At 36.4% G+C, this 18,117-nt stretch overlaps 2 protein-coding genes across 12 annotated transcripts; one reads left to right on the top strand and one right to left on the bottom strand.

Annotated features, from left to right (window-relative positions):
- Positions 1–411: 411 nt before the first annotated feature.
- On the bottom strand, positions 412–2,370 carry LOC108603514 (protein jagunal). Its single transcript, XM_017992403.2, has 3 exons — positions 2,167–2,370; positions 1,416–1,788; positions 412–1,355 (listed from the first exon to the last, which is right to left on the bottom strand). Exons 1-3 carry the CDS (start codon positions 2,253–2,255, stop codon positions 1,224–1,226), a joined length of 594 nt encoding a protein of 197 aa, XP_017847892.1. The 5' UTR covers positions 2,256–2,370; the 3' UTR covers positions 412–1,223.
- Positions 2,371–3,038: 668 nt separating this feature from the next.
- LOC108603512 (uncharacterized protein ZK1073.1) lies at positions 3,039–17,874 on the top strand. Of its 11 annotated transcripts, none has more exons than XM_017992394.1 (11): positions 3,039–3,246; positions 3,669–3,847; positions 15,365–15,415; positions 15,473–15,536; positions 15,608–15,936; positions 16,007–16,078; positions 16,219–16,227; positions 16,370–16,375; positions 16,591–16,703; positions 16,761–16,923; positions 16,983–17,874. In XM_017992394.1, the coding sequence occupies exons 2-11, from the start codon at positions 3,755–3,757 to the stop codon at positions 17,199–17,201; spliced, it is 1,119 nt and encodes a 372-aa protein (XP_017847883.1). In that variant the 5' UTR covers positions 3,039–3,246; positions 3,669–3,754; the 3' UTR covers positions 17,202–17,874. The 11 variants fall into 11 exon arrangements, with proteins under 11 accessions (XP_017847883.1, XP_017847885.1, XP_017847884.1 ...); XM_017992396.1 differs by having other exon boundaries at positions 3,669–3,820; XM_017992395.1 differs by lacking the exon at positions 16,370–16,375.
- The last annotated feature ends 243 nt before the right edge of the window (positions 17,875–18,117 follow it).

Consider the following 18,117-nt stretch of genomic DNA (forward strand, 5'->3'; position numbering starts at 1 on the left):
TGCACTAACGGTCACTAACTGAACTTATGTTTTGTGGTGGTGTCTGGCTGACCAGTGGTCAGCTGGTGAATTTTGGTGGGTGGTGAGAATTGGTTTATGCAGGCAAGCATGCAACTGTGTTTGTACCTATCGCAGCTGTTGCTATATAAATATTAATTATCGCCTTTAATTGGAATAATTCATTTTTTTTTTATTTTCAAGTACACACCTCGTATGTGGAATAAAAGCCTTGTAAGCTTTTTGTTGCATACTTTTGCTGAATACTATTTGCACCCATTACTTTTTTTAAAATAATAACAATTGATTTTTTTAACCCACTCAGAAGAACAAATAAATATGAATCTTTATTTATAGACTTTTTAAAAAACTACTTATAAATTCGCAAGTAAATGAGCATTCGAAAATGTTTCACTTTATTAAAAATGTGTTGAATTCTTAATGATCAAAACTTTAACTTTGCTTAAACACTCAAAAAATTGCACATAAATTGTATTCAAAAATATTTTTTTCTGGGGTAACAGGCAGTTCTCAAAGTAAAATACTTCACTACACACGCACACCTAATTACCTAAATGTGAGCATGAGTGCTGTTGAAGATTAAGTTTTATTTTCACCAGAATGAAAAACAAAAGAACACATCAAAAACCATGTTGAATATTTATAAAAAGGCAAAAAAGAACTCAAAATTAAAAACTAATAGTGGCAAATTCGTTAATATAAGTACATATATCAATATGGACATATATTTATAAATATTTAGTATTTTTAAACGTACGCATGTATGACGTTTATTACAAACACGAGGCACAGGCACATCGAAATGTAAGTAAAGCACAAAAAATAAGAAAATCCTGTTGTTTTGTTTCCTTTTTGCTTGGGAAATTTGGTGGCTTCAGTTGCTTTGTTGTCTTGAATCAACATTATAAGGTTGCATTTTGTATATATATAAATATATTATTTTAGATAAATGTGTATCGTATTTGCTTTTCTGTAGCTAAAACATTAACAATAACTTTAACGCTGGTAAACTTTTATCACTGACTCGGACTAAAAATGTGCGCTAGTTTAACAGCTGACTCATGTATTATTTACTTTGTGCACTAGAAAGTTAGTTAATAAGGTTGCCCTATTCGCATTTGATTTCCCAAATTATTTACAACTAGCCCTACAGTTTCTTGCTTTACTTAATTGGCGAGTATTTTAGTACTTAGTCCAGCTTCGATTTACTGGAACTTGCGCGTGGCAGTTCTTGCCTTCCAGGCCTTGACCAAATTATAGGCAAAATACAGCGTAAATCCGTGTATTTGAAAGCCTAGGAAACAGAAGGCATACCAGAACACAGCATAGGGATAGCCCTGCAATAAAAGAAAACGTTTAATAGCTGTCTGCTAAATGTGAATAGTTTGTTTCCTTACGCGCCACACTAGAATATCAGTTTCCTCCAGCTCTATGGACTTGTCCATAGTTAAAAACTCCCACACATCGCCAAAGTAATAGGCAAAGCAATACATCAGCGGCAGCACAGCCATTACAAAAATGGCAATGATGTACTTTTGCATGTCGCGTACCTTGTTGCCACGTGCCGCGGACAGGCCCAGAAATGAGGTGAGCAGCGAGGCAGACCAAACATATTCCCACCACAACGGAGGCGGCACCTCTAACTCTTCGATTTCTAGCACAAATATATCCAATCGATCCAAAATATCGGATGTTAGCTTGGCCAGCATAACGAAGAAAAGCAGGGCATGAAAGAAAATGCAGCACTTCAGGCGTGATTTGTTCAACAAGCTACAAAAATTAAAAGAATTTCATTTAGTTTGTCTCAAGTTAATTTAACAATGTCCAATGTCTCCTTTTCTTTTAACGGCGCCTCGGCCTTTGGCCACACAACATTTTGTACACAAACAGCGCAGTCGTTGTTGTTATTGTATTTACTGTAAACAGGCACACACATGCTGAGAGTGTCTAGCTGGCACTTTGCCACCCACTTTGCTGGCGCTGCCAGTCTGTCTGGCCTACTGTTTGTCTAGCTGTCGCCTACACCCTCGACGGGAGTAGGAGTGCTGCAGTCTGCAGTTGGCATGGCATGACCTTTGGTTTTGGCAGCACCAGTAGCAGCTACTTGCAGTAATTAGATAATTTTGCGGGGGTTCAGGTGATATTAACCTAATTTGATATGTGTTGGCCACTTTCTGCCTGAATTCGAAGTCGTTGCCATCTGTGCCCGCGACCATTGGACCGCCGCGAGTTGCCATTTTAGGTCCGACAATTTAATGCCGTTTATACACGTCAATACTTCCACTTTAAACTATTTTAAAAAGAGTTTAACATAATAATTTATGTTCGAGAGAGACACGAAACTGTTGCTACACACTGATGAGTGGTATTGTAAAACGCTGAATTTTACGCAGCCCTGAAATAAAAGTACAAGTCGTTCGATTAAATGTTAACTTACAAGATCAATTTATGAGTTTGGTAGATATAATAAAAAAACAAGTTTATTAAATAAAGTATATATTTATAATACATGTGCAGTTTGAGCTGAATTTATCAATGTATTCGATAGTATCGGCATAAGATTTTATTGTCGTGGTGGTCGGCTGAATTGATGCAGTGCTCGAAAGTGTCGCACGCATAATTCAAATAATTGTTGGCGGGCAAAGTCAGATGCATTTAATTGCCGCTGACTACGGCATTTATCGTTTATGTGCTGCAATTTGTTTGCTAGATTAGCATAATTAAGTTCAGTTTAATATGCAAATACATACGCCCAAGCCTGACCTTGAAGTAAGGCTTATTGTTTGGCCAACTGTTGCTTGTTTGCAGTTGGTCTTTCAATCCATAAATCAATCGGCACGGGGCACAATCGTTGTAGAGAGCACAATAAGCGCATTGTTAAAAATAAATTCCAAATAGACTTATATTTAAAGCATTTTCGCTCTTTCGTTTAGTGGGCAATTCTCTTTATGTACTCTTCTTTTGGCTGACAATGCCTTCATGTCTACAAAATGCGGGAATATCGTATTGTATCATCAGTTCTACAGCGACGGCAATTCTCAACACAACCTCTGTTTGTGGACACGCGATCGAAAACGGAGTTTTTCAATAGTCGTTGCTGTATTAGCAAATATTTAATGCCAGTTATTGATAATTATAGTTCACCAGTGCTTGCAAAGCTAATCAGCTGAATTGAATAAATATATACTTACATACGAGTAAATTCCGTATGTAGTTCAAAGTGATTTCGTAAGTATTTCTGAAAGGCTTATTATTAATGTAGCATATTATTCTTTTTGAAATTGCGCCTTGCATTTGAAAAATTGTGTACGCCTCTGAACGTTTAATTAGAAATGTTTGTGCATTTTCTTTGCCAATTTGGCTTTCAAGACCGACCTCTTTGGTCAACTTGGCAGTTGCTGTTGTGCCCAAATTTGAAATTGTTTCGTGAAATAATTTTTAACACTTTCGTTCGTTGCACCTGCGTCTACTTCCGCTAGCCAAAATATAGTTTTGGCGCGGGCTTTACAATATCTAACATATTAATAGAAACACATAAATAAATACAACAATGTTTAAATATTGTGGTATGTGGTATACTATTGATAACATAATTTTATTTCTGTTGTATCTACATTTATTTTTATTCCTTGGTATTTTTCTTTTTTCAGCTGTGCAAAGCCCCACCACCACAAAAATATTAAAAAGAAAATTGTAAATAATTAAATTCCATTGAGTCCCATAAGCAGATTAAGTAATGTCTTCCCTTGCCGCTGAGAAACGTGCTTCCTTTGCGCGTCGTGCGGAGAGTTTGGTGGAGCGGGTGAGAGTTTTGAATACCATTTATGAGGTAAACGGCATGAAGAGACCAAAAAAAAAAAGCGTGAGATATTATAGTTAGTTTGCTCTTAACAAGCTATTTAATTGTTGTTATTATTGTTGTGCATAGAATATGAAATTAATTACTGTTTGCATGGTCATTTGCCATTCGATTGATATCTAAATGCATGGCAAATATCACAGAGATTATGGTACATAAATTATTGCCAAACAAAATAAACAATGCAAGTAATGCCAAACACAGGCGCCTTTAATACTCGTGCCATATCTTTCATATTGATATTAGTTTCAGTGGGTGTAAAGCATTTGGTATTTAGACACTCAGGCGTGCTCATTTGCCTTTCATTTGGCTCACTACCCTGGTTTGTTTATGTGTGTGAGTCTATATATGCGGCTTTTCTAATTAGTCTGATATAATGCATGTTAATGCATATTATTTGATTGTGGTCTGCATGCGGCTATAAGTTGCAGCAAGAAATTAGTGAAGCGTATTAAATGTACCAAGATCAAGGTCGTAATATATTTGTTGATAAACATTAACATAGCTGCAGCAAATTTAGTATTTAAGTACCCACAAAATTCGGTTTTATTTGCAACAATTGCTTTATAAATATCTACATTTAGCATATAATTACTTTTGTCTGTTCAAAGATCTCAAAGTGCATCTAACGAGCATATAATGAACTCTTGTCTTGCTTTGTATACAAAGTCATATTACGCATTATGCGCTCAAGCTAAAAATAAATCTTTGTAAATGTAAATAGCTTGCCAAATTGGTCGCATTATTGTGCAATTCAAATGCTTCTTTATCAGAGTCAGACGCACTTGCAGTGACATCAATTGTAATAAGAGTAGGCAATAACAGTTACAGCAAATGTATACACACACACACAGAGCATTAATTAAGCGGGTTAAGCTCACATACAGAGACACATTGCCAATGAGCGACTAATCAATTTATTTTTTCATTTAAGTGAAATTTAATTGAGCATCAAAATAAGTTCAAGTATATGTAAATATGTATATGTACCAGGGCTGAACCATTAGAAGTGAAAGAGGAAGAGACAATGTAAGAAGTCGCTAAGCTTTTCATTAAGCAATTCGGAATATCTCTCGAATTTAAGCTATTGTGTGTAAGATGCATATACAAAGAAATTTTAATTAAAAAGATTTATTTCAATTAATTAAACAAATTGAAAAAAAAAAAATTGTAATTTCACGCATTGATAGACATCTTGAATGAAATTGATGCCAAAAATCTCACAGATTTGTTAAACCATGTACTAATAATAATTGTCTAAAATTAAATTTAAAAACGTATACGTAATTTTATTAGCGCTTTTTAATCAGCAGGCAAGAGCAACATAATCAAAACTAACTTAGCTTAACTATCTGGTGATTTGCATTAATCAGAAATTTCTTTATATATTCGCCGTCGACGGCTTATCAAAAATAAAATTGAATTGTATGTGAGGCAGAGGAGCAAAACAAATAGACAGCAGACATAGCGAAAACAACGAGCAAAATAAATAGAACGATAAAAAGCTAATAAAGTGCAACATAAATACATTGTGCAAATGAATTTGCGGACGTTTGTAGTATAAGAGATCCAGAGTGGGACACTGGAGACTCAATGCTACGTAACTTGATTGCCAGCCAATGGCAATGGGATATTCCCCAGCAGAGCTGCTTTTATCATTTGTTGAGCGTATATCGTGTGCTTGAACGCTTGATACGCAATTCTCCCAATGTACTACTGGTTTGCCTGTTGGGCTTCAATTGTTTTTTTTTCTTTCGCGCATTGCTATGTGTGCGTGTGGGTTAAAGAATTTGTGAGTTTCCTTATTTTACTTTCAGCAGTCATGCACTTGAATTTGCTAAAGCGACACATTTAAGAAAAGCATTAAGTTGCCAAGCATTTTTCAATCTTCAAGTACAATCGTAAGTCGTTATAACTTTGATTGCGAATGCCTAAAGTTTGACAACTTGTGCTGTTCATATTACGAGTGAGTAGCTGTAATATAATAAGCACCATAAGTATTTAATTCAATTGAATTGTTTTAAAAGCTTGCGTGCAAACGCACGTGCTATTTATAATTAAACTGGCTATTGACCTTAAAGCCTCAGGCACTTTTAAATAAAATACACAAACTGAATAAATAGTTTGCTTAAAATCGATTTAATTGAGTTACTGCAATATATGCAGCTCATGTATTTTTCACTGAAATTGTCATACATTGCCTATGTAAATGTATAAATTGCAAAATAAACATACAGCAATAATTGCGCATACGCCGCGTATAATATGGCAGCCAACTAGCGGATAATTTCATTTTAATTGAAAAAGTATGAAATTCCCATTGAAAGCTGTAAAATTTAAAGTCGAAATAAAATCCGCATTGCCACACCAACAAATGTGACAAAATGCAACAACATCAACAACAATGCACAGGTGTAAAACATACGAGTAACAAAGCTGGTTAAATTTGCATACGCATACTCGTCTGCATATCTGTGTGTGCTGGCAAAAGGCAGCAAAACAAAAGACGCGTTACTTAAGCCCTGAACTGCTGAGGCAGACAACAACAATGACAATGGCAGTGGGCATAGAGCACATTTTAAGGCCTGTAAGCCACTTGGAAGTGACAACAACAATAACAACAGTAGCAGCAAACTCAAACAGATATATCTACATATATAAACGGTAGGAGGTGTTAGCTAGGCTGAATGAAGCAGTGAGCTAACAATTGAATAGAGTAAACAACTTATTTAAGTCTTATAAATGGCAATTTGATTGATTGCGCGCTGATTGACTAAAGATAAATAGACAACAAATTTGCCTAAGTGAGTGAGCAGATAAATGTTGATATAAGCAAAGGTATCTCACACTCAAGCTTGTTGAATTTAGCTACTTTCATTAATCGATAATGTACGCTTAAGCTCTTTAACAGCTTCATGCTTATCTTTATGACGCCACTTAAGAAAATTGTTTAATATTTTAAACTTGCGTCTCTCTTGGGTAGCACATCCCAAAGCACATCAAGCTTATCTATGACTTTGCTATCTTACGCTACCTTAAGTAGAATTCATTAAAGTGCATTAAACATACTTACATCATACATATTTTATTTTATGCTATGCAGCTTTAAATTATGCCGCGACCTAAGTGTGTGTATGAGTAAGTGAGAGGTAGAAATACAAACTCATCAGACTTATGGCCCCTGCTCATTGGCACATTGCTGAACGTGCGGAGCATTCGCATTCGCAGTCGCATCATCATTAAAAACATTTCGTTAGCTAAAGCGCCGTACGCTGCATTGTTTAAAAGTCACGCCGCACTGGGTCTGCTTTTTATGTTTAATAAATTTGATATGCATATGCAAATAGTTTTTGTTTTCGAGACTAATGCAGACACATTTGAATTCCGTTGTGGTTTTCACGCAGGAAAAAGTTTATTTGGGAGTTTGCCGGCTTGACCTATGCCAAGTAAGTTGGTAATGCGCATAAGCCTTACGTAAGTGGGTTTAGCTTTCGGTCGCATAAGTTAATAGCAATGAGGATTTGAGCGCGCACTAACAAATTAGCACATCAAAACAAAAAAGGTTGCGGCTAAGCAAAAGTAGAATAAGAAGAACAACAATAGTTAAGATAATAGAAGCAGCAAAGAGTCGGCAAAACAATGCATAAAGAATGAATGCTAAAACAAAGAGCATTTTTTATATACAAAACTCACCCACACACACACAGTGACAAACAAACAAACCCACGCCAAAGCCAGCGAGACTATGTTACTGCGTAGGTGCCATAAAATGCGAAGCGCTCAGAAGCAGGCAACAAAAATTTGCAATGCGCTTTCACATTTTTAGTTTGGGTTGCGTGGGCGGCGCAGCGTTGCCAGATGGTAAATGCATCAATTGCGTCCCTAAAAAATCAGCACAAAATATTATATAAAATGATAATATAGAAGATTTACGAATGCTTCATTATAATATATGCTATACCATGTTTTGTTTATATATTGCTGCAAAGCTTACAGTTATTAACAAGTTAAATTTTAGAAAGCGCCATCAGCTGGTATTCATATTTACTCAACATACCTGCACAGCTAACTGCCCTACGGCAACATGCTGCCGCCTTGGCATAACAAAATTTACAGCTTCTTTATTTTTGCCTCGCAACATCCTGCCATTTACCCATTATAACTCAAACACGCACAAATACACACACACACACTCAGTTATAAGGAACCACAGCAACAATGGCAGTCAGCATTATCTTAACACTTTTGGGCATTTTGTTTTGCTAGCTGGTTCGTCGTTTTCCGCTGCCACTGTGGGCAACAAACTGCTATGCGAATAATTTGTGTTTTTAAAACTTAATTTTAGTATTTAACTAAGCATATTAAGATTAACATTATTTTGTGTTTATGCAAGCTAATTATTTCTTTAGTTGTATGTTGTTCAAAATTGTTGCATGAATACCACTGTGCCGCAATGTTAAGCTTAACAGACTGTTAAGGCAGCTGCTTGGCTGTAAATGCCGACTTACCGTTCAGTTGTTGTTCAACCTTGGCGGTGTACAGTTAACTTATCTGCTTAGCATCCCATCTGTGTACGTCTGTGTGTATAACAATTTTCGAAACCGTCAACTAATTGTGTGTGCTGAGCGCCTAATACACCTTAAGCATCAGACGTTTGTGTGTCGTGCTCTACTGTTATTACTCTCGACTCGAATTGCGTTGTGCGCTTTAAACATGTCCAAGCCGGCCACACCACAGCATCAACGCGCCTCGTCAAGTGCGCCTGAAAAGATTAGCGTAAGTTTGCATGCATCTCTCTCTAAGTGTGTGTGTGTGTTTCTGTGTGTCAGAAATTAAGTCATTGCATACTTGCAGGCGCTTGTTAATGCAGCTTGCCAAATGCGCAATCTTTGAGCCGCGATGCTTGTGTGCGTGTGTTTAATTATGTGTGTGCTGTATTTTATCGTCGCTGTCTTTGTGTGCTGGCATGCAATTTCTCAACTGTCGCTGTGGCATATTTTAACCGTTACGTGACAAAGCCAGCTACATAACTAAACATTTATGTGGCTCAAGCTCTAAGCTGGGCTTGGCACCAAGAGTTATGTTATGCCTGATATCAAATTGCAATACCACAAACTATATGCAAAGCTTGCCCTCAAGAGCCGTGTGACCTTGCCTCTGATGTCTGTGCATATACTAAACACATATGCATATTGCTTTTTGAATTTGTTGCTTGCTGTCACCTTACCAGCTTAGAGAGCATAGCACATGTGTCATAAAAATTGCATAATTGTCATACCGTGTGCGTGTGGGCGCAAACAAAGCATAACTGTTACTCTTATTCTAATTGCAACAGTTAGACAGACGGCTGGCCAACCATTAGCATTAATATGTTTACCGTTTTACGTGCCATTTGTGGCATCTGGTCAGACCAAAACAAATGAATGCGCTGCGCAAAAATAAAAAGGAAGAAGTATGTGTGTGTGACATTATTGTTTGAAATTTATATTATTGATATAAGCAGCGCTAAATTTATGCAAAGCTTTATAATTGCTTAACATTTTAATATATAACATATATTACATTCTAATTGAATTCACTTAGAGTGAAAAGCTAGCTCGGTCTTAAAGTAAATACGAACTCTCTCTTTAGCTTAGCCAAGTACAATTATTTGTAGCTTATGCATTGCGTTCCGGTCTGCAAATATGCTGACTGCTCAACTTCTTTGCCTTGGCAGCAGATAAAAAAATAACATTCTCTCACTTTTTTGCGTGCTGTTATTTTTTTTTGCCAACATTACGTATCCGTTTCCTCTATTTTTAGCTGGATTGCATTAGTGTTTACTTAAGCTGCTTCGAAAAATTGGCATTTGATGGGAAGCGCAGGATTTCAGTCATATTTTGTTCTAGAGAAGTTGCAATAGAAACTAGCCCATAAGTTTTAAAATTTAATTCAACATTGCACATGCTATGCTTCAACACTTTATTTTTCTAAAATACGGACTCCCACGCTTGTTATTTTATACGCTACATGAAATAAAGCATATACGTATTGCACAACCGCCGCAGGCTATCAACGGGGTTCAGTTTACGCAGAATTTGCGGCCATTTTCATTTAGAAACATTGCATCTAAAATCTAGGCAATTTTTCTGTCAATTTCTTCTTGTAATTTGTTGACTTGGCAGGCAACATGTAGCGCAGCTTAATGTCTTCTACAACATTGCTATTACTTTCTTTCATTTTGGTTTCGTCTGGGGCATCAGCTGAGCAAGTTTATGGCCTTATGCATTGAATAAACTTTCATTACAACAAATTGGCAGAGTTACTTCGCAGCAGCCATTGCGCGCTTGTGTTATGTGAGCTTAAAAGTTTGCTTACATTTTTGCTGCGTGCGTAGGGGTGCATAAAGTTTAGTGTTTGCCAATTCAACTGCAAGCTTTAAATTATACATACGCAGCGTGGCCCCAGCGCTGTCGCATTATAGACATACACACACACACATATGTGTGCCCCACTTTTAAGCATTTGCTTGACACTCGCCTAAGTTCTGCAAAAGTGTCAAAGTTTCAAGGAAAAAACGGGGCAAAGTAAACAAAACTTAAATGACCTTTAATTGGTTCCTTTTACAGTCTGTCTGATTTGTTTTCCTATTAAAAAATCACTTATACCAACTTTCGATTGTGAGTTTTATTTTCTCTTAATTGTGTTTCTTGCTGTCGAGTTGTGCACACAAATTAAAATTCAGTTTATTTCGATTAAGCGCAATGCTTACGTTTCTAATTGGTTGTATTAACGCAACTATAAGTTTTATGCACTGGAAGTTTGCACTTTGCATACGCCTTGCATAATTAAAAATCAAGCTGTAAGTAAACTTGATTATACTGTTAAGAAAATTAGCTATGTGCTTTTAAATTGTTGAACTCGAGCAAATTTATAGCTGCAGCAAACTTTTAAATGAAGCTTAAAGTTGTAAGCATATAATATAAAATATTAAAGCAATGTATTTATAATAATTTTCATTTTTTAATTACCATTTATGCTCCTAATTACTTTACCATAAAATTTACTATTCATGGTAACTTGTTTGCTGTGCTAATATTGTTTTTATTGAAAATGCATGTGCTTGTCCATTAACCGCAGACTATTTTTAATTGTTGTGTATTGTCAGCTAGTTAAATATTCATTAATTTTAATGGGCAGGCAATGACTGTTCAATAACGTGCAAGCGCGCATAAAAATTAATGTGAGCCATAGGCGTAGCCAGTGGGGTTTGAGTGGTTAATGTTTAAAAGCTGAAACGCATCTGTTATGCGCATATAAAATGTACAAATAATTGCTAAAGCTTTTTTAACATGCATAACATGCATATATGCATTGTTAATTAAATTTGCATATGTGGTTAAAAATTTGTTGGAATTTTTAGTATCATATCGAAAATGAAACATCAATTTGATGAGCAAACAGAGACACATCCGTTTCTAGTTAGATGGAGGTGACTGAACGACACATGACAGCAAATAAGCATATAGAAATGTATATGTATATGTGTGGGTGTGTATGTGTGTGTTTACACACGTTGCTGTAAGACTAATGCAAAAGGTCGAATGGTTCACCATTTCGTTTTGTGGGCTTGTGAAAATTGCGCTGTGGGATATCAACAATTCCCAAATTTATGTGCTTGTGTGTGTGTGTTTGTGTGTGCCTAAGTGCGGTTATGAACAGAAAATCCATTTACACTTGAATACATTTGCTATACGCATGAACTGGACAAGCTTTGAGTCAAGCATAAATAAGCCAAGCAACATTCTGTTGCAGACGAGTGGTTCGCTATTAATAAACCAGCCCAGTGTGCATGTCGCATTACAGATGCAACAAATGTAACAAGCACAAATCCTTGTCGATTCAGCGACTGATATTAAGCTTGCCTAGCTGTAGTTTTGCTATTCGACGCAGCAGCAAGCACTTTGTTAAACAAACTTTTGGCATTTAAGTGCTTGGCTGCGTTGTCAGCGCTTCTCCAAGCACTTGAAAGCAGCTTAAGCTTAGCTTTGAGCTAAAGCTATGTGTCAATGTCTTAAGACCAAAAATTAAAGTTACGTACACGCTGCGTATACGTACTTATTTTTGGGTAATTTCAATTATGCTGCATAACATGAACAAACATTTGATCTACAATATTTGCTAAGCACTCGCTTACCAAAGTTTATACAGCTACAAATAACTATGTGAGTCCAATGACTATTTTATGTTTTTATGCATTTTGTTGGCCAGCAGTCAACAACAGCTGTAGTATCATATATAGCATCGTATGAATGTGTCAACTAAACGTTGCCCGAATGCAAGGCAAACAAGCACATACCCATATGCATAGTAAAGCCCCAAGTTGCAGCTTCATTTGTGTATAGCATATGTGTGTTTTGGTATTGTGTACGTGTCAACTCATTGACCTCGTTGATGGCGCTGCTACCTCAACTGCTGCTCTGCCTAAAACACTTTTTTCTGCTCTACCCTGATGATGGCAGCGCTTACCGAGTGTAACTAAAGCAACAGCTCATGTGGTACTTTTACATATGCCCTTTGACCTCGGGCAACGTTTGAATGTCGTAATCGAATAGCAGCCAGCTTAGCTTGCCCCTGCTCTTGCTCTTGCATTAGTTGACAATTTGCCTGAATTTCACACTGACATGTGCTTGGCCAAACGATTTTTCATATTAATTGGAGTTTTCAAAGCTTTACACGTCAACCGTCGTGGCGTGCAGCAATTAGCAAAGCGTTTTAGTATTTAATGAACCAAATGTCAATTACGCAAATCTTTGTCAGAGACACATGCAGTGCGCAGAAGAGACAGCTCAATCAATTGAAGTACAAACAATTCAAAAACATTGACCCATTGCAATGTCAATTAAAATGCGCGCCCTGCAGCAACGTTAGGCAGGCATGCCCAACTAATGCATTGAAACAAAAGCAATATAAATCAATCCATTGAACCAAGTGGGTTTATTGTTTTGTTCCCTTTTAATTGATTACAGTCGAGAGCATGCAATAAGTACTTGTACTATGAGCTGCAAGGCAAAAATCAACAACAACAACGATGACAACATCAGCAATTGCTATTTGTAAAAGCGCTGACAGCAAAGCAAAGCAAAGCCACAAACAATATAAAATGCAAGCAGAAATAACGAAACACCTGATAGAAGTTCAGCTAGAACCAAAGTTTTTATTGCGTATACGACATGTGTATGTGTGTGTGTGTGTGGTTTTTGCTTTTTGACAACCGCAACATCAATCATCGCATACATCGAGCTGAATGACAGCAGCTGCCATAATAGACTTTCTCTCGAGTTAGAACTGGGAGCTAGGGGGGTTTTAAGCATTGGCAGCTCGTAAAGTGCAGTCAGCGTGCCAAGCGACAGGTGCTCGTTCATCAGCTGGCGTGCAATTTATTGGCAATTTCATTATATAAAAGCGTTTGCTTTTTTATGACCATTAGCACCACTGAGGCGTTTTATGTTTGTTAACGCCTTGTCTGACAGCTTTTAAAACTTTCTTTTTGCCTGGCAGGCGGTTCATTAATGCAGCCTTTATAACACATACATATTAAAAGCTTATAACACCAGTTGCTCGTTAACACCCCTAACTACTTTTCAACTAAAGTAAATCACTTGCTATTCAATGCATCAGACTGATGGTTTTTTATGTGCAAATTGAAAACATTTTGTATTAATCCGACAATGCTACAGGAGCCATTTGCCATATTAATGATGCATAGGCACCAGGCAATGGTAAGCTGTTGACCAAAAGTGCTCCCAGCAGCAAACCAACAAGCAGAATTTCAGTTAATAGCTTCATATTGTATGTAATTTATTTAGTTTGGTGACAAGGCGTATTATAGAGAAAATAAACTACGTTGCATTCACTTCAACTAATTCAGTTACAAAGCGAATGAATTAATCTTAATAGGCATTAAGCGCCGATTAGATTATATTTAAATTTTATCCACTTCATTTTTACACTTTCTTATTACTCGCTCAATTAAACACAAATTGTTTTTATGGACTGATGTATTTTATTTGCAAATTGAAAACATTTTGTATTAATCCTCCAATAACATAGGAGCAATTTGATTTAGTAACGGTTGGTTAGGCATTGCTAAGCCGTTGGCCAAAAGTGTTCCAAGCAGCAAGCCAACCAGCAGAGTTTCACGTAAGAGCTTCATTTTGTATTTAATTTATTTCGTTTGGCGACAAGGCGTTTTATAGAGAAAATTAACTACGCAATGAGCACCTTGACTAATTGAGTTATAAAAATTTTAAAATATTTGCTTAAATGTCAGCTAAGCTAAATGAATTAATCTTGATAGGCGTTCAATAATTTCATGAAATAACTTATATGCATTTGCCACAGGTTAAGGCCTAAATAAAAATATTGTAACTTTCGTGATTCTTTTAATAAGTAGACGTAGACTAGATTTAAATTTTAACTACGTCAATTTTACACTAAACTTTCTTAGTATATGCTCAATTAAACTCAATAGTTAACTATAATTTAGAAATTGACACTATTGGGTTCAGCAATTCAATGTCAAGCCGAGAGCTATTGTCATTGTCAACGCCAGCACTGCAGCGCTCTTGTTTACATTATTGTTTACTTTTTTTTTGCTTGTTTACAGTGCGCTTGGTCACACAGTCAACCAACCGCCCACACGCTGTTGGGGGCATTATATGCCCTGTAGGCCACATTGTGCATGCCAGCTGCATTAAGCCAGTTTCTGAGTCTGCTGTGAATGTATTTTATTGCTCTGTGGCTGTTATGCAAATTTGTTGCGAAAGACCGCAAGTTAACGCCAGCATGATTTATTTATGTTTGTAATATGAAATCGCAAATTTTTCTTGCTATTTTTTCTTTTATTGAGCTCTGTTGCTGCCGACCGTACATGCCATTAAAAGTTGTTGCCACTAACACATTTACATAATACACAGCGGCTTATCCAGCTATTTTAGCTGTTCCGTTAAGCTCCTTATCGTAGGAAAAAATTCACTGCCTAAATATAAATTGAGACCCTAGAAAAGAGCGCATATCTGTTGGTCTGTTAACACTTTTATAGTTTCCTTCAATTTCACTAAAAGCTTTTGCAGTTAGCTGTATAAGTATAAAGTATGTTTTTACAAGTTAATATAGCTAATTACTAGATATGAAAATGCAATTTAATTAATTCATTGCCGCATATTTTTTATAGCCTACTTTAGTGCGCACCATAAGCTCAAAAATAATTGGTTTAAAAAGAAATTATTGAAGCGCAGCTTCTTTTTTTTTTTTGGTCATTTCATGCTTAGTCATTTTTCACGCTTGAGTTTTTCACGCTTGAGTTTTTCACGCTTGAGTTTGCTTAAATGCAACGTAAAATGAGTTTTCTTTGTATGCTTTACAAAAGTTTATGCTTTGCTTTTTGAGTGACTTTCAACGCGCTTACAATGCAATTAGTTTTTAATTCAGCTAAATGCTTTACAGAAATACAACATAAGCACGGAAAAATGTGGAGATCTGACTGTCATTGTGCAGGTAAGCCAAAGCAATAATATGCTTAACAAATTTATATTACAATAAAATTATTTACAGGGCGATCTATCGCAGCAGGAGAAGCGCGCTGTATTTATTACTGTACATGATTTGGGCTGTAATCGTTAGTACACACGCAAAATGACATTAACAATTATAAGTCTCTAATGCGTTGCACATTCGCCACGTTGGCAGATAATTCATTTCAGGAATTTGTGAGCAGCCCATGCATGACGGAAATAAAGGAACGCTCCTGTTTCATACATATCGATGTTCCCGGTCATGCGGATAATGCCGATGCACTGGCCGATAATTTTCCGTTCCCATCGTTGCAGTCGTTGGGCGAGGACTTGGTTACTGTGCTGGACTATCTGCATGTGAAGTATGTAATTGGCTTAGGAGAGGGCGCTGGTGCTAATGTGCTGGCACGTTTTGGCCTGGCTCATCCCAGTCGTGTGCTTGGCCTCATTCTCATCAATGCCACGGGCAGTGCTGCCAGTGTGTTGCAATCCTTTAAGAGTAAAGTATGTGTGTGTAGCTCTGTGTGTGTGTGGGTAATTAATCCGTGTGTATATTGCTCTTTGGCATTTGCAGTTCATTAGCTGGAAAAGTGATGAGGTGGCCCAGTCGGCCGAGAGCTTCCTAATGTATCACAAATTCGGACATGTAAGTAATGGAAATTACGTTTACAGTGGAGGCGCCTCTATGTTATCAGTGTATTGTTGTATTTACTTGTGTACTTTATTTTCCGTCTATTTTATGTTTTAATTAATAATTAATTGGGCACAATTCGCCTGCACTGAAAGGTTATGGAGGTAAAGATTTTCAACATGTCATAAACAAACCCCCATTCAACTCTCCTGTATATTCTCTAAATTTCTCAAAAATAGTCTTAGCGCTGCTCTAGAGCATGTTTATACATATGCTTAACTTATTTGTATAATTTTTTTCTTTTAGCGCTCGGTACGTAGTTCTGGTAGACATACAAGCAAGCAATTGGCCAAAACAAATCTATAAAAATTTTCAACATTTTCAACATTTAATGTGTTTAAATAGTTTATTATTTGTTTGGCATGCATTAGAGATTTTGCACGGTTAAATGTTGTAACTTAGTTAGTTAGTATATGCGTTAATTAATTATTTCTTTTATCTACGCTGCACCTATAATATAAACATAGCAAATCGTTGGCGAAAATCCAGATAAGGACAAGATTGTATCTGAGTATCAGAAACGCTTGCATCGCTCCCTTAATAGCAAGAATGTGGGTCTCTATGTTAAGGCGTTCATGAAGTAGGATATGCCTTAAGTAGACAAATAATTTTTGTGAATAATGCAAACTATTTACAGTCGCAAGGATCTAACGCTCAAGGGTTGTAAGGTGGATGTGATCTTGATAACTGGGATGCTCAGTCCTTACGCCTCGATGGTGGAGAAGTTGCATCGTGATGTGGAGAAGGAACGTGTGACAATGTTGAAGATTGAACGTGCTGGCGACGTATTGGCTGATGCTGTAAGTAAATTATTTACGGCTCATCGGTATATGTTTTAATATTTCACACTTTCATACAGCCATCAAAGGTTGCTCAATCCATATTATTGTTCTGCAAGGGTCAGGGACTGCTCACCTCGGTTGTCATGCCAGGCGTTGATCGCGGTCGCTCTTTTTCGACAGCCAGCTCGGGATCTTTTGAGCGTCGTTTATCGCGTGGCATTTCCATGGAGGATTATGATAAGCCCAATATACGGCGTCTCAGCATTATGAACAGTGAGTCTCCCAAAAAGGAGTAGACGACTACACACAACTTCAACAGAAGCTGCAGCAAACACAGCGTTTAAAAAAAAAAACAACTAAGTTATACCTTATGCATATTTAAATTAATTATCTTAGCATCGGTAGATCTGCGCCATTAAACGCAAATGCTATACTTTCTGAAACTAGAGGCCAAACAATCATTCAGAGTCGTAATGCCAAATGAGCAATGAATGTTTTATGCCAACTTTTAAATAGCTGCCGTTTTAAAAAACAATTTAGAGCAAAACATAATGAAAAAAATATTATAAATATTGTTCAGTCATCGTGTTTATAAAATTAGTATTATGGTAATCCCAACAAACAACCCACCTGTGAAAACACAAGCAAAGCGTCATATCTCGATTTCCTATTCTGTGAACTTAACGCCAAAGTGCGTCAAATGTATGCATTAAATGTACAAGCAATCATCTATGTAATACCTCCGATTAGCAAATCTGTACCTAAGCAATTGTATCTCCCTTTCAATATATTTTCTATAAAATAAATTTAGAAAATATTGTTGAAAACTAATATTAATATATACAAAGTTTACGTAATGTAAGTTCAAAGCACCACAGCATTAAGCTGCTTATTAAAAGTATTTTTAAACGAAGCACACAATATACGCAATGTGTTTAATCAAACAAATAAAGCAATGCTAACCAAGAATGTTGATTGTAGGCAAGCTTTAACAGCTTTTTTAATGTATTATTATCAATGTGGTTATACTATTGGCTTAATTTTGTGTAGTGTGAGGCTAATGCTTCAAATGCCAAATTTCCATATAATTCATGCACTTACTATTAGCGCAATCGTTACACAATAAAAGTTTAAATTTGAAAACACACATGTTTAGTTTTGATTTTTGTAGCTTAATTTGCTTATATTTTAAATTATTGCGCAATATCGTAA

This window comes from Drosophila busckii, chromosome 3R (assembly GCF_011750605.1).
Source record: "Drosophila busckii strain San Diego stock center, stock number 13000-0081.31 chromosome 3R, ASM1175060v1, whole genome shotgun sequence".
NCBI classification, from domain to species: domain Eukaryota; kingdom Metazoa; phylum Arthropoda; class Insecta; order Diptera; family Drosophilidae; genus Drosophila; species Drosophila busckii.

Coding starts and splice junctions, on each gene's coding strand:
- LOC108603514 (XM_017992403.2), bottom strand. CDS start 2,255: ATGGCAACTCGCGGCGGTCCAATGGTCGCGGGCACAGATGGCAACGAC. Junction 1,789..2,166: donor GCCAACACATATCAAATTAG/GTTAATATCACC, acceptor TAATTTTTGTAG/CTTGTTGAACAAATCACGCC. Junction 1,356..1,415: donor CTGATATTCTAGTGTGGCGC/GTAAGGAAACAA, acceptor CTTTTATTGCAG/GGCTATCCCTATGCTGTGTT.
- LOC108603512 (XM_017992394.1), top strand. CDS start 3,755: ATGTCTTCCCTTGCCGCTGAGAAACGTGCTTCCTTTGCGCGTCGTGCG. Junction 15,416..15,472: donor ATCTGACTGTCATTGTGCAG/GTAAGCCAAAGC, acceptor AATTATTTACAG/GGCGATCTATCGCAGCAGGA. Junction 16,924..16,982: donor GCGACGTATTGGCTGATGCT/GTAAGTAAATTA, acceptor ACTTTCATACAG/CCATCAAAGGTTGCTCAATC.